The sequence below is a fragment of the Carassius carassius genome, chromosome 32 (genome assembly GCF_963082965.1).
Source record: "Carassius carassius chromosome 32, fCarCar2.1, whole genome shotgun sequence".
Lineage (NCBI taxonomy): Eukaryota > Metazoa > Chordata > Actinopteri > Cypriniformes > Cyprinidae > Carassius > Carassius carassius.
In genome coordinates, this window is record NC_081786.1 from 1,491,950 (window position 1) to 1,518,853 (window position 26,904).

Genomic DNA, 26,904 nt, shown 5'->3' on the forward strand with positions numbered 1-26,904 from the left:
CAGTGTTTGTCTGTCGTCTTCTACAGGGCCGTTCTTGACCTGTGAAGTCGTTTCTGTGCCATTCTTGTCGCTGTTTTCAGAAAACCGGACCTTTTTCTCAATGCCCTTGAGAGCGGATTCTGTAGAAACACGTTCGTTCTGCTCTGCCGTCCCATCGAGGGTCTTGACTTCTTTACATGCACGTGGCTTTGTGTTTTCAATGTCAGTCTCTGTATTGACGTTCTCCACCTCAGGAGCACAAAGAGCGTCGAGTTCCTCTAAAAACTCCTGCAAACTACTCTCTGGATGCACCTGGAATATATATAACATTAGAAAGGGCTTCACTTTAACCTCAAACTTAGTGAACTTCATGAAAATATCAAGTAGTTACCCCAAAAACCAAAATAAATATATTTACGACATATTTTAAAGCCTACCTTTAAGACTATTAATATATTATATCGTGCAAATGTGTTCATAAAAAGCTAATTTTCATCTCATAACTTGATGAAACATATACAGAAGTTACCTAAAAATCTGAAAAAAAAAAGAATAAAAATTTAATTAAATAAATAGAATTTGCATCCTACATTTAGGATTATTAATATATTTTGTTACATTCTTTTTTTAATTAAAATTTGGAAATTTTTATTCCAAACTTGATAATTTTTGAGTGAATTTCAGGAGACTTTACCCCCAAAATCTGGAAAAAAAAACAAGAACAACCCCCCCCCCCCCAGATTTTATAGCCTGTGTTTAGAAATAGTATTTTTTTCATAAAAAATAAGCATATTTTATTCCATCTTGATCATTTTTAATGAATTGCATGAAAAAATGTTTTGAAGGTTATTGCATCAAATGGTGAAAATTGTATGCATAAACAACTAAACCCATTTTAATCCCAAATTCAAAACTGCAGTAGTAATATTAATAATAATAATAATAATAATAATAATAATAATCACCTGTAAATGCTCCTCCTGCTCTTTAGCATCCCACCTGTGAGGACAAAACCAAGAAATGATTTGCAATCTGAAGTTCAAAACACTTCTTCATTATAATACAGTAAACATATTAATTTACTATTAAAAATGGTAATTGTTTTAAAGAAATGTTTTAGTATCAAAGATACCGTGATATTACTATTGAAGATATTACGTTGTTTCTTAATGTATTTTTATTAGTAATTATTTAAATAAAATTAATTTGTCATATTATTGATAATAATTAATTCTATTTAATAATACCAATTATAATTAACGTTTTATTTTAAAATGTAATAAAAAAATATAACATGATACAATTTAATATTAGTATTACATTAAAAAATTATATAATATTTTATTTTTATTTGTAAACATTATATATATATATACACACACAGATAACACTGTATTTTTAGTTAGTGGTTTTAGATGACATTATAAGATCTTTAATAAAAATACATAACTGATAACAGAATTTAATAATATCTTTATCTTAGATCAGACAATCTGGGCTGTGTGTTCAGTTGCGGTGTGTAAAGAGTTAATGAACATCCATTTACTGTATAATAAGGAACTGCTTTAAACTCATAATAAGATTTTAAAAGTCAAATTATGAGAGATAATTCTGTGGTTGTACATTAAAGGCAGTGGAAATGCACAAAACCATAAATCGCTCCGAAAAGCATTTCCCATCATCCTCTGAGGGGGCGTAAATGTATGACATAATGGCTTTGAGGTGAAATGTGGCTTGATGTTACTGTAAACGCTTCAGCTCATTAACCCTCAGTTTACCTCCTCGCTCGCCCCGTCAGACGCTCTTTACCCTTGGCTTTACTGCCCACCACTGGAACACACTTCCTCTTCCTGTCTGAAAAACACAAACACACACTGCAGAATATGATTTCATTCATTCCTATTAACTCTTGATTATTATAATCACACCGTGCCATTAGGACTGCACGAGATCGTTTCATATTTTTATAAAAGCTTCAATTTTAATATATATATATATATTGTTTAATTTATCTTTTTTATATTTAACTAAAAGCTGTATTTTACATAAAATGTAATATTTTTATATTAGCTCCCAAAGCACGCATACAATTAAATATTTTTATATTCTATATTTTAAATGTAATACCTTTATATTACAAGTCTTTTTTTTACATACAATGTAACATGTTTATATAGCCGCCCAATGAAATTAAAGCTTGAGTTTTTATTGTTTTTATAATTTAATATTTTAATATATTGTTTAATTTACTATTTTTATATTTAACTAAACTATATTTTATATGAAATGTAGTATTTTTCCAAAGCTCAGATTTTAATTAAATAATTTATATCAATACTTTAAATGTAATACCTTTATACTTAAAATATCTTTTTGAAATACAATATAACATTTTTATATAAGCTTCCAATTAAATTAAAGCTTTAATATTATTTTTTTCATTATTTAATATTTTCATATGGTTAATTTACTATTTTTATATTTAATTAAACTATATTTTATATAAATTTGTATATTTTTATATAAGCTTTCAAAAAAAGAGCTAAAATTTTTATTAAATATTTGTATATTAAATATTTTACATTTAATACCCTTATATTTAAAATATTTATTTTGGTAGCCTCCAATGAAAATTGATATGCAACATTTTATATTTAATTTAATTATTTATATATATATATATACACACACACACACAAAATTTAGTATTTTATATATCTTTTAAAATAAGTTGAGCTTGAAATTTTACCTAATATTTTTAGATTTCATCTTCTTTATATGTAATGTTTAAAATATTCTGTTGCGCATAATATAATATTTTCATATAAGCTTCCAGTGAAATTAGAGCTTGAATTTTTTGGCAGTGTTGAATAAAATAGCTAAACAATACTAATATAAAGAGTATTATAAAAAGAATCATAAAAATATTAGTGTTTTAAACGTGACTTGCTAGAAGCAGTGTTATTAAGGTTAGCTAAAAGTTAAACTAGTCATAAAACAAATTTAGTTACTTGAAAACTTTTCCTTGGCAACATTTTTAATTTTAAAATAGTTACTTAACCTGATGTATAAAAAAATTATTATATGCACATAAAAAAAGAAAATATATTTATATTTATATATATATATATATATATATATATATATATATATATATGCACATAAAAAAAATAAAAAAAAATAAAAAAATTATTATATGCACATAAAAAAAAAATCACAAAATACAACAAAATGACTAAAACTTCAAAATTAAAATGAAAACAGAAAATATAAAAGTGCACATGGAAAGAGAATAATTGTATTTGCTATTGCGCAATTTATGTTTTATTTATTCATAACTTCTTTTTCCATGTTTATTGTTATTATCGATCCACAATTTTAATGCATATTTGAACATCTAAGCATTAAATGTGCTGCTAATTAAGATTTGAATGGTCTATTTTGATCAAATCCATCGAAGTATTTGTAAGGTTGAGATCAAATCCTATCTATATCAAACATTATTTTTTTTAATGTTTACCTTGACTTAAGAGTTCGAGGTTTTTCGCACCTCTGGATGCTTCTGCTCTCATATTTCCTCTTCTGGTGTTTCGACCTCCTTTAATCAAATACAATTAAGTAAAATATTAAACACTAGATACAATCCACACAAATGAGTTTGAACAGTAAATTCATTCTGCACTTCCTCTTTAATGTGCTCACCTCTGTCTGATGTTCCTCCAGGTTCCTGTTTAGAGAACCTACAATAAAACACATTGGAGAGAACACGCAGACGCAGCTAAACATCGTCGCTGAAGAATCACGCTTCATTCAACATTCAAAACAAACCATGCAAGCTGTTTTCAATTCAGTGATCTGTCAAATCCTTAAAGACTGAACTGATTCGAGAACCCATGATTTCACTGTGACACAGATTGTGCCAAACATTTCTTATAAACCTTAGACATGTTTTATTATATCAGATATTTTCTGATCTGTATCTGTAGCATATAAAACCTAAATATAAAAAGCTATTAGATAAATAAATAAATAAATAGTCTGGGACACAGTTTATCCAAACATTTAAAGATCTGCTTAAAGAAAACTAAGCTTTTCTTTGATTTCTTTGCCATTTTTTTTTATTTAAATACAATTTTATATATATATATATATATATATATATATATATATATATATATATATATATATATATATATTTTATACTTTATAATTATATACACAATTAAATAATGAATAAGGTTTAGTTGAATTACACACACACACACACACAATACCTATATATAACTAACTATAGATTTGTTTAATCAAATTAAATTTTTTATTATACACATACACAATTAAGATAATTAATAAGATTTATTTTATTTTAAAATGAAACTGATTTGAATATAATTTGATATTTTTATTATATATATATATATTACACTAATAGTGATCAGGGAGTTTTCATCAGAGATTTTAGAGGCCTCCTTTTCTTTAAGTAAAATATAATTATATATATATATATATTTTTTTTTTATGATAATCTTATCTTTCTTCATTATAAAATAGGAGCGGTCTTTGTCTTTGTGAGCTTCACCCAAACATCGCTTGAACACAGAGATGATATTCGGCTGTGAGAAGGAATCACTGTGACGATGTGATCGTTCTGCTCTCTTGTACAGGACGTTCACTGATCCTGTGTTTCTCTATCTTCTACCTCCCACAAAACCACCGGCCATGAAGCGTCTCAAGTGCTCGTAAACCGTCCCAAATAAGGCAAGGCATTCAAAGCACCCTAAAAATAACCCCCTCTCCCTTCCACTCAATAGTGCTCACGGCAAGGAGATGATTTCTTCCAGAAGAACCCATCTGAAAGACTTCCAGACACTTGTTAACATTTGTTTGTTCAGGTTTGATGATGATGGCATTACTGACAGCATCTCTACTTCACTACACACAGAAAACACTGATGATGCTCTTTCAGATCCAGATGCACAAAAAAGCCTTCTGCTAATACGATTATAAACTAATTACCACTAACATCTTTTCAGTGTAATGTTAAAACATTTTTGACATCTCAGTTCAGGGAAGTTAAACACTGATATGTTTGCTTGAGCAGCCTGATATATATTAATTTCTGACTCAACCAATCACGTGGGTTTGGGGCGGAGCTACATATTATTATGCAAATCCATTTGGCAGTACTTTTAGTGGAGAAATTAGAATAAAGAATGCATAAAATTAAACAGTGCATCACAAAACAGCTTTCAAAACCCATTTTGCTTTTATAATATAATTTCGGAGAATTTTAAATATTTATATATACATATCAAAAAAAAGGGTGGCTAAAAACGTCAGCAAAAGTAATTTAAGTTTTCCATTTTAAACTTTTCTGACATCTATTGATGATTTTATTTAATTCTTATAATAAAAAGGATGTCTAAATCAACAAAATTATGCTTTGAATTATAATAATTAAAATTTTATAAAAATAAAATAAAAATAAATTAGTTTTCCGTATTTTGTGTTTCATGACTGAGTACACATTTATTACCAGAAACAGTGGTAATTATATTAATGGCTAAAACTAACAATTTAATGAACGTGTTAAAAAGCCATAAAAATAAAATATGCATTAAAATTCCTTTCATTTTTAGGCGGCAAAGTTCTGCACAACAGAGATTTAAATTCAAAACTTTATGTTTAAATTAAAACATTCGTGAAAAATTGTGATAATCCCTTACATTTCTGTTTAATAAATTGTATATTATAATCCTTAATCATAATAATAATGACGACATTATTTTTATTATAAAAGTTAACTTTAATGTACAATAGTACTATATTTCCGTCATAATTTCTTCAAGTTAAACCACAATAACCGTTTAAGAGCGGAAACATGAATTAAAGCAAAATAACTCAATTTTAATTTCATGCTGACTTTAACAAATTAATAAAGAGGATCATCGTTAGTAATAGCACTGATTAAATGCTTTTTTATTAATCAGAAAGTCCATTCATGAATGCATATTTGCTTTAAAAATATTTACAGAGTGTAGATCCCTCTATCGTTTTTTCAATACTGTAAAACTTTTTCTTTTAAAAGCAATGAACATAACATAAAACACATCTGTAACCGTACTAATAAGATGAATGTGTTTTAAGAACTAGTCATATTTAACCATTTTCATATTTTTTTAACTGAATCAATTCAATTATTATCACAATGAACAGACTTGCGCTGATTTTGAGCAATTTTAATAAATGCATTACGAAAAGATGATTATTTAGACAAAATCAAATAAATTAACTATTTGCATCTATTTGATTTCGTTTAAATAATTAACGTTTTTTAAACGTGCATAAAAATCGGACCGGTTTTATTTATACCTGACGGACAAATATGCATCACATTAAGTTTATTAGATTATGTTAATACTGCTAAATCCAATTAGATGAAATTCCCCTACATATGTGAAATGACTTCCACTTCAATCAAGAAAATAATTTTTTAATGTGCATTTTTAGATTTGATGCACATATTGATGCTCCCATCCAATTATTATTATTATTTTTTTTTTTTTAATGCAATATCCCACAATTTAAATAAAAATGCATGGATGGAAACACAGATAATGTCTTAATAGATACCTGACTACTGGTTAATTAAAAAGACCTTCTTTATCCTTCACTGATGAATTTATGAATTATTTAATTCAGGAGACAAAGAAGAACCAGGCCACTGTGATTCAAACAGCTGGGATTTATATATGTGTGTGAGGCAGAAAACGAACAAACGAAAGAAGAACTCAAACTAAAGCGAAGCAGGTTAGTGGCTCAGTCGTCTGGCTTACATCAGATCGGTCTTCTCCATGTCCCAGGCTCTCCTCCACTGGCCTTCAGCGTTCTTGTGTCGAGCCACACGCTCTCGATCGATCTCCTCGCGCTCCTTCTTCCACCGCAGATACTCCAGCTGCTCTTCTTTGGATGAGACGAGGTTCAGGTCAGCGACGGCCTCTGTGACCTGCCAGATCACTTGAGCGTCAAATACAGAGCAGAATCTGCAGTCTATCTGTCACAAGCGCTCTACTCTGACGTGCAGGTGCACAAGGATATGAGTGAGGAGATGGATGGACAGGGGTTTTGTATGATAAGTGGCATCCGAGCATCTCTTGTGTTTAATGTAATTAGACGCTCAGACGGACAGTGTGTGGAGACGCTCTCACCGGGACGACAGACGAGTCCTCACATCGACTCCATTGATCTGCGTCGTCCTGAACAAACACACAATAATGAGACCCAGCAAAAGACTGGAACAGACTTCAAGATCATTTTTTTTGTTTTTTTTTTTCATTTTTTCAGCTTTAATTTTTTTCTTTAATTTTTTAAAATTACATTTTAATAATCAAAAGAAATGTAAAAAAAAAAAAAATTCTCTCTCCATTTTTATTTTTCTGGATTCCGTTTTAATGTTCAAAAGGAATGTAACATTCTTTCTCTCTGTCCATTTTTATATTTCTTGACTCTGTTTAAATGGTTAAAATTGAACTGTAATGCTTAAAATCACACAACTTGTAAATTAATTAAAAAAAATGTATTAAACGTTTAACAGAAATGAATTTTTTTAGAGACCTATGAAATTATTTGTTATTATGCACCTTTTTATTCTAGCAAATTTCCATTTTAATGTATTTTCTGTATTCAATTTTAATACTTTAATAATCAGACAGCATGTGTAATTAACTGAAACAAAACACTTTACATTACATTACATTTATCCGACGCTTTTATCCAAAGCGACTTACAATTGCTATATATGTCAGAGGTCGCACGCCTCTGGAGCAACTAGGGGTTAAGTGTCTTGCTCAGGGACACATTGGTGTCTCACAGTGGATTCGAACCCGAGTCTCTCACACCAAAGACATGTGTCTTATCCACTGCGCTAGCACCACCCCACTTTCATTTATTAGGGTCCTATATGATTTTTTGCTTCCCAAGAAATTCAGTGTTGTGTATTGAGATTTTTCTAATAATAAAATGAAGGCATAAAACATTCACATTTCTACATGGCAGGTGGATTGGTGTAATAAGCTGTCTTATGTGTGGCCTAATGGTTAGAGAGTCGGACTCCCAATCGAAAGGTTGTGAGTTCGAGTCCCGGGCCGGCAGGAATTGTGGGTGGGGGGAGTGCATGTACAGTTCTCTCTCCACCTTCAATACCACGACTTAGGTGCCCTTGAGCAAGGCATTGAACCCCCAACTGCTCCCCGGGGCGCCGCAGCATAAATGGCTGCCCACTGCTCCGGGTGTGTGTTCACAGTGTGTGTGTGTGTTCACTGCTCTGTGTGTGTGCACTTCAGATGGGTTAAATGCAGAGCACAAATTCTGAGTATGGGTCACCATACTTGGCTGAATGTCACTTCACTTCACTTTATTTCAGTAAAAAGGCTTTTCTGTAGACTGGAAGAGACACACTGCCCTCAGGTGGACAAACAGAAGTAGTACACTTACTTTAGTGACCTCAATGTTTAACATCCTGCAAGCTTTGTTCATTAAAGTTCAATAATGTAAACATGAATTGCAACCAACCATATCGTTATGAACACTGATGTTAGGATAGTAAAATAAATAGACTAAATACATAAATAGTGAAAATGAATTTTAGAGGGAGGAGAAAATAACATGCGATCAAGCTCTACAGTACTTCAGTATAAATTAATAAAGAATTAATTAATAAAAAAAATAAAGGTGAAATCTAAACATCAAGTTTGTTAAATTCAAAAAAGTTAAAGGAAAACAAATAAATATTACATTAAAAACACACTTAAAATATTTACATCAAAATAAAAAAAATTAGTTTAAGTTGAGGCACTAAAAATAAAATATAAATGTAAATTTAAAACAGAAATATAAAGATAAAAATCATACAAAATTATAATACAATTACTAAAGCTAACTTTTTTTTTTAAATTGAAAACATTTAAGGAAACTAAAATATAAATATATTTAAAACTTAAAATAGAAATTGAAAATAAGTTGTAGCTTAAGTACTAAAATTACCAAAACTGAAATTAAATATAAATTCATAGATAGATATAATATATATAATGTAAAAATAAAAATGAAAAACCTCAAATCAGTAAAACTTAAACTAAACACAGAACCAGAAAGACTGCTGGCGAATAATTTAAATAAAATAAGCTGAAGTACTAAACTTTCGAAAACTAAAATGAAAACACATTAAAACAAAATAAAAAATATGTAAAAAAAACCTGTCCTAACAACAGTACAGCAACACGTGTGTTATGACGAGTGTTGTTAACGTTAATTAAAACTATATAAAAATCTAAAACTTAAATTACTAAAACTAATAAAAACAAATGAGAAATATAAAAGAGAAGAAAATACAAACTAAACACAAACTAAAATTTAAATGAAAACTGAATCCATAAAAACTAAATCTGATTAAGATTAGAGTGAATTTATAACAGCTGAGTGACTAAAACCACTTTAGCTGTTATAAATTCACAGTAAACTACGGCTTCACGGGGCTTACTGCTTTAATAAAACAGTTATTCCATACACGTAGTAAGATTACAGTAAATAAAACCGAGCAAATAAAGTGTAATGACATTAATAAAAGCAGTATTCTTCCACCAGCTCCTCAGAAACAGCTGTGGGTCCTACAAAGTGGTTGCCGAGCAACACACAGAAGTAAGATGAATGTTACTTTGTAGCATTATGGGCTCGGCCAATCAGAATCAAGGACTGGAACTCTCTGTTTTATACTGTGCTTTTATAACAAGTATTTATTGTTTAACTGGTATTTTAGATTTTGTGCTTTAATTTTTCTTTCAGTTTTACTTGTCATTTTTATTTGTTTTTGAGGTTTATTATCTTTATAGTTTCTACTATTTTTTTTTTTAATCACAGTTTTAGTCTTAAAAATGTTTTGTTAAAGTTGTATTTCTAGTATGGAAGTGTTTTTTTTTTTTTTTTTTAAGGAAAATTAACACTTATGACTTTATAGTTTTTAATGTTTTACAGAAGTGTGTTTTTAAAAAAAATAAAATTAGCACTTATTCAGCAAGGACACCTTCAATTGATTAAAATAGACAGTTCAAACATTTATCATATATATATATATATATATATATATATATATATACATACATATATAATTTTAAAGTCTCATTTTATTTAGTTTTACTTTAAGTAAGGTTCATCAAGGGATGCATTAAAAATTACATCCAAATTGACACCCAAAGTCATTTAATAATAATGCTGTTCTTTGAACTTTCTATTCCTCCAAGAATCATAAAAGATAAAATGTTTCACGGTTTTCACAAAAATATTAAGAAGCACAACTGCAATGTCTCTTGAGCAGTAAATCATCAAGATCATGTGACACTGAAGACTGGAGGAATGATATAAAAATGCTGCTGTATAAGACACAGACACATCACAAGAACGTCTGCTCACCTGCGGGACTCGTGTGTTGTTGGACTCCAGCTCTTCCTCAGCACAGGACTTCATCCTCGCTGGACTCACAGGACGGTTTCTGTCCTTTCTTTCGCCGAACACCCGCTTCCCCTGAAACAACATGATAAAACACTCTCTAACAGCGCTGAAATTCATGCTTTTGGTTAAATTGAGTCTGACATAAGTTGCTGACGACAACCTTCAAAGTTGGGCTACATGAAAATTACGATTGCAACTTAAAATGTGATTCATTTTCTGTGCTTGCTTGTAAGGCTGCACTAATTTTACAATTTGTTCATGTTTTTCTATAATACCTATAATAATAACCGTTTTTAATATGATTATTATCATTATTACTACATTTAAAATAAAATAAGAAATATATACTACAGCATTTGTTCACATATTTTATGCATATATATATATATATATATATATATATATATATATATATATATATATATATATATATATATATATATATATATATATATATATATATATATAGTTTTTTAGTTTTTATTTTGCAGAATGTCTTTTCTTTTCTTTTCTTTTCTTTTTTCACATCAATTTAAACTAAATTAATATTGGAAAGGTTGCCTTGGCATGTAGTTCCAATAATATACTTTTTATATTTTATTTTAGTAAAATTTTATATTTTATTTTAGTTTTATTTTAAGTAAGGATTTCTTTATAAAAAAATAAATAAATAAAAAATTAACTTAATATTTTTAGAAATATTTTTATATTTTATTTCATACTAAATAAAATCTAAAAAAAAACTAAAAATGACATAAAAAGTAATTTAAACTTTACAGACAGATTTAAATAAATCAACAGAATTTACGAAAACATAAAAATTATTAAAAATGAAAAAACAAAAACAGGAAAAAAAATAAAAATATTAAATATTAAAATAAAAAAATTACACACATACTAAAATAATGTTGATTTCACTGTATAATACAATTTAAGAAGAATACAACAGTTACAGTGCAAATGTAAAATAACAATACTAATATTAGTGGCTATAATCATTTAATTTTTTTCGGTTTTAAATCATTAAGCTTTTATTTTGGCAGAAAAGCAAAAAGAGCCTTTAAAGCTTCTCTTTTGTTGACAAAGTGCTTCTCATGCACTCACCATTACGTTTTTTTTTGGATTAATAGCTCAGCCCCAGTTCAAAACAGAACAGATTGTATGACATCATTAAAGTTAATCAAAGGGATTAGTTTATTAAATAAAAAAGATTCCTGATCTGCAGAAGGTTTGAAAGGAGTCTCACAGGACGAATGCAGTCAGAGAAGAAGAGGAAGGTTGATTGTGTCTCACCGTGATGTTTCCTGATGCTGTGATGAGCAGCTGTCGTCTCTTTCCTCTCCCGATGCTGAAGACACTGGATCCCGGATCCTTCTCCTTCTCCTTCTCTCTGTCTCTCAGTCGTCCGGGCCCCGAGCGCTCGGTCACCACACGCTGATCCTGAACACAACAAACCCATCATTAATCTTCTCATTGAGTTCACTTCAGGACAGACCTACTTCAGCGACTCTCAACCTGTTTGACTCAAAGGTCCTCCCTTTAGTATTGATAATATACTATTATAGTTTTTATCATTATTATAAATTAGTTTTCATTTATATTTTCTGTTTTTATTTTAACATTTTTTTAATTTTATTTACATTTTTCTACATAAAGTCAAACTAAATTAAGATGAGAAATGTAGCTAGTTGAAATTAAAATATTTTTCTTCTTATTTTTTTTTTTATATTTTAGGTTAGGGACTTTTTATGGTTCTATTTTTAGTTAAGTGTAATACCTGTCCATAAAAACATTTAAAAGGCCCCAAGACTTTTCTATTCATTTGCGATTTATTTGCATAAGGACTAAAGATAAGAATTTTTAAAACTATTAACTAATTTCTACATGATTCAATGCTTTAGAGCTTGGCATAAATATTAAAAATTAGATGGAAAAGTCATGTAAATTAATAAATCTCATAAGTCTAAAAATCACATTTTCAAAATAAATTCAGATTTTTCAAGATGGTGGGTTATCTTGGTTCTTAAATAAATAAAACCATTTATTGAGGGGGTGAATTAAAATTAAAATGTTTTGATATTTTCTTTTTGTCTAAATTATTTTAAGTCATCGTGAGGTCCACGGTTTCAGATGTCAAATCACATTTCCTTCAATATATAAATGTTCACTTTGTACAACAGAAACGGTTTCAAAACAGCAATAAACAGGAACTATAATATAAAGGAAAATAATATAATCATTTTATATAACTGTAAAAATCACAATTCTAATATTTATAGCTCTATACATATATATATAAAGACTAATATTTGTCTAATATACTTGTTAAACACTTGTTGAACTTGTTACACTTACAAATTACACTTACTTGTTAAAATTACAAATGACCTGCTTCTTGCGTCAGATCAAGGCTGCATCTCATTTCTAGTCTTACTTGATCTTAGTGCTGCGTTCGACACCATAGATCATGACATACTCATAGATCAATTACAAAACTATACAGGTATTCAAGGGCAGGCTCTAAGATGGTTTAGATCCTACCTGTCCGATCGCTACCATTTTGTTTATTTAAATGGGAAGTCATCTAATTTATCACCAGTAAAATATGGAGTGCCACAAGGATCCGTCCCAGGTCCCCTTCTATTTTCAATATACATGTTGCCTCTTGGTAATATTATTACAAAATACAGGATTAGTTTCCAATGTTATCCTGATGATATTCAGCTATATATCTCAACGAGACCAGATTAAACTTCTAAATTATCTAAGCTAACAGAGTGTGTTAAAAATGTAAAAAAAATGGATGACCAATAATATTCTTCTATTAAATTCGGATAAGACAGAGATATTACTTATTGGATCAAAGAAATAGTAGTTGTTAACCCTGAAACAACATACAGAACTAACAAATATTGCTACTTACTATGCAATCACTTTATAATTGTGGTTAATAATGTTCATCGTCTGGTTGACTATGTTTTGTATAAATTTTTTTGCACAAACTACATATGCACATAAACTGACAGTCACCACTTATAAGCTACTACTAAATATTGTAAAAACTTAATTTTCTGTAAAGTTGAATTGCATCGTTAAAAGCGCTATACAAATAAACTTGAATTGAAATAAAATTGAATATAAATTGCTGTTAAACTGTAAGACATCCATTATTTATTAATTATAAATTCTTTCCGAATCCTAAAAAAAATTAAAAATTAAAAATGAAAAAGTCTCTGACATTTGTGTTTGTCTGTGCAGGAATGAAGCAGCTCACGTTGGAGGATTTGTTGATGGTGATGGTCAGATCATCAGTCTTTCCCTTCCTGCTGTGGAGTGACATTCCTTCCTGTTCCGCACGCTTCTTGTCCTCCTCCACTTCCTGCAGAACATCACAAAACTCAGGAAGGCAAACACACAGTGCTTTTTCTGTGGAATCTTCTAAATGAGGTTTTGTGACTTTAAACATTATGTTTACAAACTCAAATGTGTTTTTTGACAGATTGTAAATGTGAGAGTACAAGGTTTTCACCTGGTAGCGTTTCATAAGTGCTTCATTTTTCTTCCGTAAGGCCTCGATCTTTTTATCCAGTTCTGCGTCCTTGTGTTCCTTCTTCATCTCTGTGGGACTCTGAACAGTTTATGAACATGTCAACATCACATACACAAACAATCTGTGCAACATCGCATAGATCATGTCTGCCACCAGGGTTTCTGTTATAGTCTTTCCTTGCCCACTTGTGGAGGAGACATCCAAACAGTCTGGAGCAAAAATAAGAGAATTACATAATCCAAATCTAACAAAAATAAAGCTGGATTTATGTTCGGTGAATGTATATAAAATGCTAGAGACCCAGGATGGAAACTGAAAAACAAATGGCGTGTAAGTAGTTGCACAGCAGTCAATCGACTGTTTACATGTTTCTTTAACAGTGCAGGGATTGTGCATCTAACTGCACACGAACGCGCCATTAATAGCATCAGCTGCTACGAGCGGCAACATGATCTCAGAGCATTAAACTCCTCATGCCATGTCAGCTGTTTCAGGTGATCTGAATTTCACATGACCGTGATTTCCAAGACTGTCACTCAATAACCTCAAGATTTTTACTATAAAAAAGGGAAAAAAAGACCTCTATCACTAGCTTGCTCTATTCTATCTGTTTTCTTTTTATTTATTATATTATTTATAAGCCCGAGCTACGTGTACTGCATTTAAGCTAACTGAGACTTGTTATAGCACTTATGTATCATTGCTCTTTTGTTGTTTTTAATTGCTTCCATGTCCTTATTTGTAAGTCGCTTTGGATAAAAGCGTCTGCTAAATGACTACTAAATAAAAATATAAAAAGACTAAACAAAAAATATTACCACTCTACTATTTTATTGTAAAATAAAAATAACATAATAAAAAAAACATTAACAATAAAGAAAACTAACTATAATACGTATAACATTAACTATAAAATAAAAGAAACATAAATTAATTGTAAAAATCACAATACTAATACTTATTGCTGAAAACAGAAAAATAAAACAGATTTCGTAGGATTCTGAATTTTGAAAAAATGTTACTTTAAAAAAAATGCTGTTAAATTGTATGAGTTTCATAATTTATAAAATTATTTTTGATTAGCAAAAAAAAAAAAAATCTATTCATAAAATCATAGACTGTATTGATTAAAATGCAAACCAGAAAAAAATTAAAATGGAAACAAGTAATACATAAAAAAATAAATCAGAAAAAGGGAGAATCCAGAATTTTTTTTTGGAAAAAATGCAATAAATAATTAATACATTAAAACAACCAAATCCAGAAAAAAATGGTAACAAAAGAAAAGGGGGAAAAAATGTTTTTTTGGAAAAACTAAGGGCCTAAATATACAAATAAACATTTCTAATATAACAATAATGTTTACATGTTGCACAGACACAAACTTTATTAATGCAGCTCGGCCTGCATGAACAATATGTCTGACGTTCACAGCACGCAGCTGAAGAGAAACGTTTAGCACGGCATCCTGTTCACTGTGTCAGTAAACCAGGCATCAAACCAAACATCAAGATCTCCCTTTATCTGTGGATTATTTGAGACAAAGAAAGCTTGAGCGCCTACGGTGCGAAAACCTGACTGACTCCAGGCCAGCGCGACTCCCACACAGGATCTAAATTTGGATCTAAAGAGAGAGAACGGAGTCAGATTTCAGCTCAAAACAGAGATTCCTCAAAGTCGAGAGATGCTTTTGTCCCAGCAAACCCCGCAGATCACAGACTCACGGCTGGCATCCTCTAACAAAACACTAAATAATATTTTAAGTTGCTTAAACAAGCATCTCTATTACTAGTGCTCAGTTACATCACCAAAAGGAGCATTTAGTCCCTGCACTAGTGCACTTAAATGTTTGCATGCTTTTAAAGTGACAGCACACATCAGGTGATGTGCTACAAGCATGCAAAACAATATGAAAAGTAATGAATATTTCAAAATGTGCAAGATGTGCTGTTTTCAGTGCAAAATATTGTAAATACTGTAGTTTAACAATCAAAACATAACATTCTAATATATTACGAACTTTGTTTACTCGCTCATGCTGTTTCAAACACATTTGACTTTCTCTTTTGTGTGGAACATGAAAGCAAGAAATGTCGAAGTGGACGGTGACTTTTCCTGAAAAGCTGCAAGAATTGACAGAGATTCGGCATAAAAGCACCATGCTGAAGCCGTGTGATTGTTCTTGTAAGCCATTATTCGCACAAAATGATTTAGGAACTACAGGGAAAAGGGATTTTCAGTGAATAACTACGTAAATATCTGTCTGATCTTCTCATAAAGCATCGTAGGACTTCAGGAGACTTTGGATATAAATTGCAGGTCACTTTAAGTAGAAGTACAAATGCACCTTATTTATGTATCGCATGGAAAACAAGATGTAGGAGCCGTTTTGAGTTTAATCTAAGTTGTTGTGCTATTGGAGCACTGGTATATTTTGTTTGATTTAGGGTCCTTTATTTTGTAGGGACTTTTAGTTTGACGGTCGGTGAGAATGTTTGAAGATAAAGATGGCCGCCTCTCACCTTTCTAAAAACAAAAAAGAACAAGGAAGCTGTTGGAACGTATTAAGCATACAGTTCTTTACATCGCTACTGAATCGCTATTGAATCTTTATTGAACAGTATTTGGACATTATTTTTGATTTAAGTTGTGCCTTTTTTAACCACCATTTTTCAACCACTTACCAATTGTTTGTTGGATTACTGGAGTCCATGCTTTGTCTGCTACTACCAACCTACTTACCTGCCTGCTGCCTGCTTTGCTTTGCTTACCTGCCTTGCTCTGCATACCTGCCCTGTTTACCTATCTGCTGGAATACCATCTCATCCACCTCAAAAAAGGTACCATTTAAGTTTAACTGTGTTGGATAGCTTGTTAAAGAAGCTAAGCAATACGTCCCAGCTAAGAGTGGTCCGCCACTACACAGGTAAAGAGTTTAATCTAAGTTGTTGTGCTATTGGAGCACTGGTATATTTTGTTTGATTTAGGGTCCTTTATTTTGTAGGGACTTTTAGTTTGACGGTCGGTGAGAATGTTTGAAGATAAAGATGGCCGCCTCTCACCTTTCTAAAAACAAAAAAGAACAAGGAAGCTGTTGGAACGTATTAAGCATACAGTTCTTTACATCGCTACTGAATCGCTATTGAATCTTTATTGAACAGTATTTGGAGAGCAAGTATGACAGAATCAAGGAACATGTTCACCCTGAACCCTCACCAGTGGAATATGCCAGAATCTCTACTGTTCCCAAAACACCATTGCAAAAGGTTTTAACACAGGATACAAGACCCCGGAGGTCACAAAGGCCTGTTCAGACCTTACAGTTGAATCCGACCAGTCAAGCATCTGCAGGTACTTCCTTTCCACATGCCCCTTTAAGCTCAGATACCAGCAACCTAGGTACTGTTGCTGATCTTATTGCACAGCAACAGAAAATGACTTTACTTCCAACTAGGCATCTACCCATGTTTAACGGTGAACCTCTGAACTTCAGACCATTTATGCAGGCATTTGGACACTGTATTGAGAACAACACCAGCAATAGCCAAGACAGACTGTATTACCTTGAACAATACACCTCTGGCCAACCTAAGGAGCTGGTCAGAAGTTGCCTTCATATGGATGCAGATAGAGGGTATGCAGAGGCAAAACGGCTATTGGAACTTCATTTTGGAGATGAATTTAAAATTACTAATGCTTATATGGATAAAGCCTTAAATTGGAATAATATCCCATCAGACAATGGAGAAGCTCTGTACAATTATGCTCTTTTCCTCCGTGGATGCTGTAATGTAATGCGTACCTTAAGGTACATGGATGAGCTGAACCTTCCATTAAACCTGAGGCTTCTGATCTCTAAGGTGCCTTACAAAGTGAAAGAAAAATGAAGATCACATGCTTTTGACATCAGGGAACGAACAGGAGCAAGAGCCACGTTTTCGGATCTTGTCCTCTTCCTGGAAAGGCAGGCCAGGATTCTACAAGACCCAGTCTTTGGTAACCTCCAAGACAGCTCCTCAAACAGAAGGTCACCAAAAATAGCCGCTAGCGGTAGCAAGCCACTGAGTTCTATGCAGAAGAACAGAGGGAGCAGTTTCGCCACAACAGTAGCAGTTGCGCCAAAGAACAACACAGAGAGCACAATGCAAGTATCCAATATACCCAAAAACAGTTCATCAAAATTATGTCCTGCCTGTAATGGTGAGCATGAGATTGTGTCATGTCAAGAGCTGATGAAGAAGTCTCACAACGCACGAGTTGAGCTGCTAAAGACTAAAGGTGTCTGTTTTGGTTGTCTTGCTAAAGGACACATGAGTTTGACTTGCAAAAATAGACAAACCTGTTCAATTTGTTCAAAATTACATCCCACTATCTTGCATATACCTCAAAATGTAACGAAAGAGCAGAGTAATGCATGTCCTTCAGACAAAAGGGCAGTGAGCAGTGGGTTGGTTTCAATGAAAACAGAGGCATTTGAATGTAGTGATAAACATTGTACACTTGCAATAATACCAGTTCAAGTCAAAATGAGTAATTCAAATAATGTAGTTCAGACATACGCTTTCCTTGACCCAGGGAGTTCCGCAACCTTTTGCACAGAACAACTTAGGAAGAACTTGAATGCTAATGGGAAACATCAACAAATACTTCTGCGCACTATGGGGCAAAAGAAATCTGTTAACAGCCTGGTAGTCAAGGGCCTGGAAGTGTGTAGCTTGGAAGGAAAGGAATTCATAAAATTACCTGAAGTTTACACTCAGCAGGAAATTCCAGTCAATAGGGAACATATCCCCAGACGAGAAGATATTCGAAAATGGCCTTATCTTCAAGATGTTGATATTCCCAACATTAATGCTGGGATTGACCTTCTGATTGGGATTAATGCACCCAAATTGATGGAACCTTGGAGAATTATCAATAGCCAGGGTAATGGACCCTTTGCTGTTAAAACACTTCTAGGTTGGGTGGTGAATGGACTTCTCCATACTGAGGATGCATGCATCAACAAGCAAGGTCAGAAATATGTTCATGCACATCGGATTTCTGTTGATAACCTGAGTGAACTTTTGATTCAGCAATACAATCATGATTTCCCAGAAAAGAGTTTTGAGGAAAAGAAACAAATGTCGGTAGAAGACCACAAATTCATGCAGATAATGGACAGCTCTGTTGAAATAGTGGATGGACATTATCAATTGCCTTTGCCATTCAAGAAGGATAATCCTATGATGCCAAACAACCGTCACATGGCAGAGCAACGAGCATTGTCTTTAAAGAGAAAGTTTCAAAGGAATAGTGACTTTCATAATGAGTATAAGGCATTTATGGAAAAGGTCCTATCATGCAGACATGCTGAACTTGTACCCCAAGACCAGCCACAGGAAAATGGAAAAGTGTGGTATATTCCACACCATGGTGTTTTTCACCCAAAGAAGGGGAGCTTGCGTGTGGTATTTGACTGCTCTGCAGCTTATCAGGGTGCCTCACTGAACACTGAACTCATTCAAGGTCCCAATCTTACAAACAGCTTAATTGGGGTCTTAGTCCGCTTTCGTCTTGACAACATTGCTATCATGGCTGATGTGGAGAAAATGTACTATCAAGTAAAGGTCCCATCTCATCATGCGAACTTCTTGCGCTTCCTTTGGTGGCCAAATGGGGACGTCAGTCAGCCACTAAAAGAGTACAGGATGATTGTACATCTTTTTGGCGCAACATCATCAGCTAGCTGTGCAAGTTATGCTTTAAGGAGGACAGCTGAGGATAGCAAGGGGTGCTTCTCAGCTGATGCAACTAGCACAGTCAAGAACAACTTCTATGTGGATGATTTGTTGAAGGCAGTGGACACAGAGGGCCATGCCATTGGACTTTGTAAAGAGCTGAAATTGCTCTGTGCAACTGGAGGCTTTAAGTTGACCAAATGGATTAGTAACAACAGAGCTGTATTGGCCTCCATTCCAGAGCCTGAGAGGGCCAAGGACATAAAGAATCTTGACCTTGACATAGAAGATTTGCCAGTTGAAAGAGCTCTCGGTGCGCAATGGTGTGTTAAGGAAGACACTTTCACATTCCAGGTGACCATAAAGGAGCGTCCATGCACCAGACGTGGGATTCTGTCCATGGTCAGTTCTATATATGACCCACTTGGATTCCTTGCACCTCTCACCTTTCCGGCAAAACACATCTTTCAAGAGTTATGCAAGCAGAACATTGGATGGGATGAAGAATTGCCAGAGGTCCACGCTCAAGCTTGGAACCAATGGTGGCAAGATCTTCCAAGAGTGAGGGAGTTCAAGGTCAACCGATGCCTTGTACCAAACAACTTTGGAGATGTCAAAACAGCACAGATGCATCACTTCTGTGATGCGAGTGACCTTGGGTATGGAACAGTTACCTATCTCAGGCTGTCTAGCAGCAACAAGGTTCATGTCACCTTTATAATGGGAAAGGCCCGAGTTGCTCCTTTAAAACTGATGACCACACCACGAATGGAGCTCACTGCTGCAGTTTTGGCCGTACGAATGGACAAGATGCTATCTGAGGAGTTGCATATGGAATTGGAAAAGTCTCTGTTTTGGACAGATAGCATGACTGTTCTAAGGTACATCCGGAATGAAAGCAGAAGATTCCTAACCTTTGTGGCAAACCGTGTTAATGTCATCAGAAGTGAGTCCGATGTCTCCCAATGGAAGTATATAGGCACAAAACTCAATCCCGCTGATTACGCCTCCCGGGGACTACATGTCAACACATTCTTGAAAAGAACAACATGGATCAGTGGCCCAGACTTTCTGAAGGAACCATTTCATTGCTGGCCAGAGCTTCCTTCTGAACCCATTCTCTCTCAAGATGACCCTGAATTAAGAAAAGGAGTTGTCACTGTCAACGTTGCTGTGAAGGAAAACTGTGACGCCACTACTTACCTCATGAATTATTTCTCAACTTGGATGAGGCTCAAGAAAGCTGTGGCATGGTTCCTGAGGTTCAAGTCTGTTCTGTTGAAATTATGTAAAAATGACAAGAAAGATCTAAACAGACATATCATGACCACAAGAAAAGGAAAACATAAAAAAAAAAGACAGGTCCAAATGTTCTGTCAATCAGTGATCTAGAGGATGCTGAGGTCGCAATCTTGCAGTTTTGCCAAAGGCAGGGATTCCCACAAGAAATAGCCTGTTTGCAGAAAGGCATGCAAAATGTAAACAGAAACAGCTCCATCTACAGGTTGGATCCTCTTCTGGCCAATGGCATTTTAAGGGTTGGTGGACGTCTGAGTAAAATGGCAATGCCCACCGAGCAGAAACATCCTGCAATCCTCCCTAAGGACCATCACGTTTCCAAACTCTTACTTCAGCACATCCATCAAGAAGTTGGACACAGTGGAAGAAATTTCATGCTCTCCAAACTCAGACAAAGATATTGGATTCCTTGCGCCAACACTCTGGCCAGAAAGGTAGTTTATGAATGCACCAGATGCAGAAGAGTCAAATTGAGTGCAGGTGAACAGAAAATGGCAGACTTGCCAGTTGACAGGTTGACCCCTGGCCTTCCGCCCTTCACGCATGTAGGGGTTGATTATTTTGGGCCATTAGAGGTAAAACGAGGCCGCAGCATTGTAAAATGGTACGGCGTGATTTTCACATGTCTTACCAGCCGTGCTATACACTTGGAGGTTGCACATTCACTTGATACTGACTCTTGCATTCATGCATTCAGACGTTTCATTGCCAGAAGAGGACCAGTGTCTGAGTTGCGATCAGATAATGGAACAAACTTTGTTGCAACTGAAAAGGAACTAAAAGAGTCCTTGAAATCTTGGAACATGCAACAAATTGAAAAAAGTCTGCTCCAAAAGGGAGTGAAATGGACATTTAACCCTCCCCATGGTGCCCATTATGGAGGGATATGGGAGAGGTTGATTCGCACGATCAAAACGACGTTACAGTCAGTCACCAGCCAGCAGTATCTGGATGATGAAGGCCTTCAGACAGTAATGTGTGAGGTTGAGGCCATTCTCAATAGCCGTCCACTCACGACTGTTTCTGACAACCCAAATGACTTGGAGCCGTTAACGCCTAATCATTTACTGCAGCTTAAGGTGCAGCCTGTTCTACCACCGGGTTTGTTCGTGAAAGAAGATCTTTACACCAGACATCGTTGGAGACAGATCCAGTACATTGCCGACTTATTTTGGAAACGCTGGGTCCGAGAGTACCTCCCTCTTCTGCAAACACGGCAAAAATGGTCTCGTGTCAGACGCAACTTCTGTCCAGGAGACGTCGTACTAGTAGCCGACAGCACAGCGCCAAGAGGATCGTGGATGCTAGCTAGAGTCACTGAAGCCCTCCCTGACTCCAAAGGCTTGGTCCGCAGTGTACGGCTTCAAACCAAAACAAGCCAGCTTGAAAGACCTATCAGTAAGATCTGCTTGCTAGTAGAAGGCCAGTAATCTAAAGCTGAGTGAGACCTGAATGAACTTGCGCACGTGCACACACTGTCATACAGATACATACACTGAATCGCTGCACTCATTTATTCTTGTAAATAATGCATAATGAGTTTAAGGGAATAATATATAGCTCCTTGGAAAATTACATTTAGTTAGTTATAGCTTGCTTCCTGCAATAGCTATAAGGGGCCGGCTATGTAGGAGCCGTTTTGAGTTTAATCTAAGTTGTTGTGCTATTGGAGCACTGGTATATTTTGTTTGATTTAGGGTCCTTTATTTTGTAGGGACTTTTAGTTTGACGGTCGGTGAGAATGTTTGAAGATAAAGATGGCCGCCTCTCACCTTTCTAAAAACAAAAAAGAACAAGGAAGCTGTTGGAACGTATTAAGCATACAGTTCTTTACATCGCTACTGAATCGCTATTGAATCTTTATTGAACAGTATTTGGACATTATTTTTGATTTAAGTTGTGCCTTTTTTAACCACCATTTTTCAACCACTTACCAATTGTTTGTTGGATTACTGGAGTCCATGCTTTGTCTGCTACTACCAACCTACTTACCTGCCTGCTGCCTGCTTTGCTTTGCTTACCTGCCTTGCTCTGCATACCTGCCCTGTTTACCTATCTGCTGGAATACCATCTCATCCACCTCAAAAAAGGTACCATTTAAGTTTAACTGTGTTGGATAGCTTGTTAAAGAAGCTAAGCAATACGTCCCAGCTAAGAGTGGTCCGCCACTACACAAGACTTAAAGGAATAGTTCACCCAAAAATTTAAATTTGCTGAAAATGTGTTCACCTTCAGGCCATCAAAGATAAGTTTGTTTCTTCATCAGATTTGCAGAAATGTAGCATTCAATCAGTGTCTCAGCAATGGATGCTCTGCAGTGAATGGGTGCCGTCAGAATGAGAGTCCAAACAAGTAATCCACAGCACTCCAGTCCATCACTTCACATCTGCAGAAGACAAAAGCTGAAACAAATCCAGCATTAAGATGTTTTTAGTTCAAATATAAGTCCATAATACATAACAACGCTTCGTCCAGTGAAAAAGTGCATCTCCTGTTGTCTCTCACATCTGTGCAGATTTCTCTCCTGATTCAGACCAGAACACTTTTTCACTGGAGGAAGTGTTATTATGGAGTATTGACTCATATTTTAACTAAAAATGTCTAAATGCTTGCTTTTGTCTTCTCCATATGTTAACTGATGGACTGGAGTGCTGTGGATTACTTGTTTGGACTCTCATTCTGACGGCACCCATTCACTACAGAGCATCCATTGATGAGACTCTGATGAAATGCTACATTTCTCCAAATCTGATGAAGAAACAAACTCATCCTAATCTTGGATGACCTGAGGCTGAAGACATTCTCAGCAAATTACCATTTTTGGCTGAAGAATTCTTCTTCAAGATATTTCCTTTTGTGTTCAACGCAAGAAGGAGAGCCGCATAGGATTCCGCTGAACGATTCCTTTTTAAAAGCATCTGAAGCATTTACGTTTTGAAGAGAAGTGCGCACAGAACTCAGAGACTTCGGTCATCAGGGGACCAAAACAAAGCTTGCATAGGAACAAACACACAGAGGAAAATCTGTGTGTTCACAAGTCAACGTGAATCATCAGTGCTGCAAAAGGACAGAGAATATTCCAGCGGCCGCTTCCTGCGCTTCCCACTCATCCGTACGGATCACATGTCAAATAGCCTGACACAGCGGCTCTGACTATCAGCTGACGGATGGCCTCGTTGTTCTGGGGAGGGTAAGACAAAAGCACGTCTGACGGCAAGCTCAGTTGCAGATACCATCCTCATCCCGACTGCTGCAAAAGGAACGAGCGGGATGCGGAGAAAAAGCTAGTGGAAGAATGAGAGAATGAAAAACAGTGGCACTCACAGCTCTGTTCATGTCAGCAGGGAAATCTGGGATCCTTGCAAGCGGCAGGCAGCCGACGCGGCTCGGGGAAGAAGTGCATGGAGTCCCGAAACATGCCTTGATTACAAAAACACCAGCTGGGCCGCGAGCCAAGATCCCTGAACGCAAAGAAAAGCCCTGCCGCCGCTCGCCCATACAGCCCAGCCTCTCTCTCTCTCTCTCTCTCTCTCTCTCTCAAGCTCTTGCTCATAGTTAAAATTACCCCTCACACCCCCACCCATGTCTGCAGTCATACCCCTGAAAACCCCTACAAATCACATCCATCCATTCCACGACTCTCAATAGTGGATTTATCACATAAACTATCCATTTTAAAGAACGATATTTTGAAATCTGTATGTTTATGAGTGTTTCTTCAACTACGGGCTCATTGAACTTTTAGAAAAACTCAATTTCACACTCTCTCAAGTCCATTTACGAGAATATCTCAGACTCTCATGTTGTTTAATAGGACAGGGCTGAGAAGATAATTAAAACATAAAAATACTGAATAAATAAAAATAATAGCTTAAATAAATGGATAAAAAAATTAAATAAAAAGAGAGTAAATGACTTAAAATCTAAATTAAACACTTTCTAAAAAAATTTAATAATAATAATTAAATCATAAAAATACTAAATAAATAAAAATAATAGCTTAAATAAATGGATAAATAAAAAAAAAATTAAAAGAGAGTAAATGACTTAAAAACTAAAAAAAATAAAAAATAAATAAAAAATAATTAAATCATAAAAATGTTAAATAAATTAAATAATTATTAATTAAACACTTTCTTATAAAAAGATTCAGTCATTTATTTGTTCACCAGCTTGTCATTAACCGTGAACATGCAAAAGTGCTGTTATTGAAATATTAATTCAAATCATAAAACCGGGTTAATGATTAATTATTGATAAAAATGCAAATTAATTATAAACAGATAAATAAAATATTTCTGAAAAATAGAAAAGATTAAATATATTATTTGTTACCTTTCATATCATTAACCGCCATCCGAGAACCATAACTTCAAATATTACGTTAAATACACTTAATATAAATATTAATGAATTCAAATAAATATTTTGCCACTAAAAATCACTAGTGCATTTAAAGGAATAGCTCACCAAAAAATTACAACTTTCAAAACGTATTCAGATTTACAGGTGCATCTAAAAAAAAAATGTGACTATAATAGAAAAGTGCTTTATTTTTTGTAATTAAATTTAAAAAAGCTAACTTTCCTATATTCTAGATTTATTGCACACAAAATGAAATATTTCAAGAGATTTATTAATTGTTATTCTGTTGGTTACATTGTGGTGGCATGTTCTAAACCAGCCCAAGAGGTACCCAGTATTTATACTTAAAACTAATCAAGCTCAAAATTGAATATTATTATTTTTTTTTTTTGAGATACTGAATTTTTAATTTTTCCTAAGCTTTAAGTCATAACCATCAGAAAAAAAAACCCTTGAAACATTTCAGTTTGTGTGCAATGAATCTAGAATATAAGAAAGTTTGCTTTCTTGCTTTGCTTTTTTGACAAAAAATAAAGATCTTTTCCAAGATATTCAAATTTTCCGAGATGCACCTGTATTTTGTTCAAAACCCATAGGACAGCGTTAAGTAAAGAACTTTAAATACATTATATAAATATATACCTGTGTATAGATAATTATTTTAAGTACTGCAAATATCATTGGCTCTGTGGTTTTCCTCACTTATAAGTCACTTTAGAATAGATAAATACTTCTGTTAAGCATAAAAATGTAATCAGACGGTCTCCAAATGTTTAACTGGGCAGTTCTGAATCAGAATGAGAAATTATACTAACAGTCAAAGGTCAGGATACATGAATTAAAATGATTTTACAGTCTGAATGGATCTCAAACACTCACATCGTCCTCCAGCAGACAGTGCGTGTCTTCACAGAAGTCCATGAACATGATGTGATGCTCCTGGTGTTGCATGATGATTCCTGGAAGCAACAATGACAATTCATGTGTGGTCTGCTGGATATTTAACGTTCCTTTTAATTTCTAAACAAGCAATATCATATTAATGTATTATATTAATAACACTAAAAACACCAAACTAGCTGGATAGTTGTTGTTACTACACGTGAACGGTTAAGACTGCTCAAGATTGTCCTGTATTTAAATAAAAATGTATTTTTGTGTTCATCTGAAACATTTAATCTGGGATGGAGCTGAATTTCTTGTTTGTAAACTCAGCACTAAATCTGGTCTGTGTGGTGACTTCACAAACACGACTGTACTCAGTCACTATTTTCTACTTCCATTTCTATGGCGGTTAGTACATTAAAGGATAAAAATGATGATCAGATGAGATCAAATAAGATAGATAAACCGGGTGGATGAGGGTCGATCCGCTTACCTGCCATCCAGGTGAAAACACACCGAGGCCTGAGTCACTGACGTCACTGGGTTGGATTTGGCGCCACCTGCTGATTGGTGAGGAACGCGCAAAGCCACGTGATCCGAGCT

At 33.9% G+C, this 26,904-nt stretch overlaps 2 protein-coding genes across 2 annotated transcripts in view; both read right to left on the reverse strand.

The window, feature by feature from the left end:
* LOC132113350 (uncharacterized) overlaps positions 1-1,876 on the reverse strand; it is a 5,855-nt gene extending 3,979 nt beyond the window's left edge. Inside the window, exons 1-3 of the mRNA XM_059521147.1 lie at positions 1,758-1,876; positions 945-978; positions 1-291 (exon numbers count right to left, since the gene is read on the reverse strand). The exon at positions 1-291 is cut by the window's left edge and continues 94 nt beyond it. Of these exons, the coding sequence (XP_059377130.1) occupies positions 1-291; positions 945-978; positions 1,758-1,876 (444 nt within the window). The remainder of the gene's footprint in view (positions 292-944; positions 979-1,757) is intronic.
* A 1,599-nt stretch (positions 1,877-3,475) lies between these two features.
* On the reverse strand, positions 3,476-26,904 carry LOC132113351 (coiled-coil domain-containing protein 9B-like). Its single transcript, XM_059521148.1, has 10 exons — positions 26,795-26,904; positions 26,296-26,375; positions 14,012-14,110; positions 13,757-13,861; positions 11,776-11,922; positions 10,444-10,554; positions 7,188-7,271; positions 6,816-6,985; positions 3,682-3,719; positions 3,476-3,577 (listed from the first exon to the last, which is right to left on the reverse strand). The coding sequence occupies exons 1-10, from the start codon at positions 26,799-26,801 to the stop codon at positions 3,489-3,491; spliced, it is 930 nt and encodes a 309-aa protein (XP_059377131.1). The 5' UTR covers positions 26,802-26,904; the 3' UTR covers positions 3,476-3,488.

Bases quoted from the DNA above. Each gene is read 5' to 3' on its own strand.
- LOC132113351 (XM_059521148.1), bottom strand. The intron at 3,720-6,815 runs GTAAGCCAGACG...GTTTTATTGTAG, and splicing joins ATGGAGAAGACCGATCTGAT to GTTCTCTAAACAGGAACCTG. The intron at 3,578-3,681 runs GTGAGCACATTA...ATTTGATTAAAG, and splicing joins TGGAGGAACATCAGACAGAG to GAGGTCGAAACACCAGAAGA.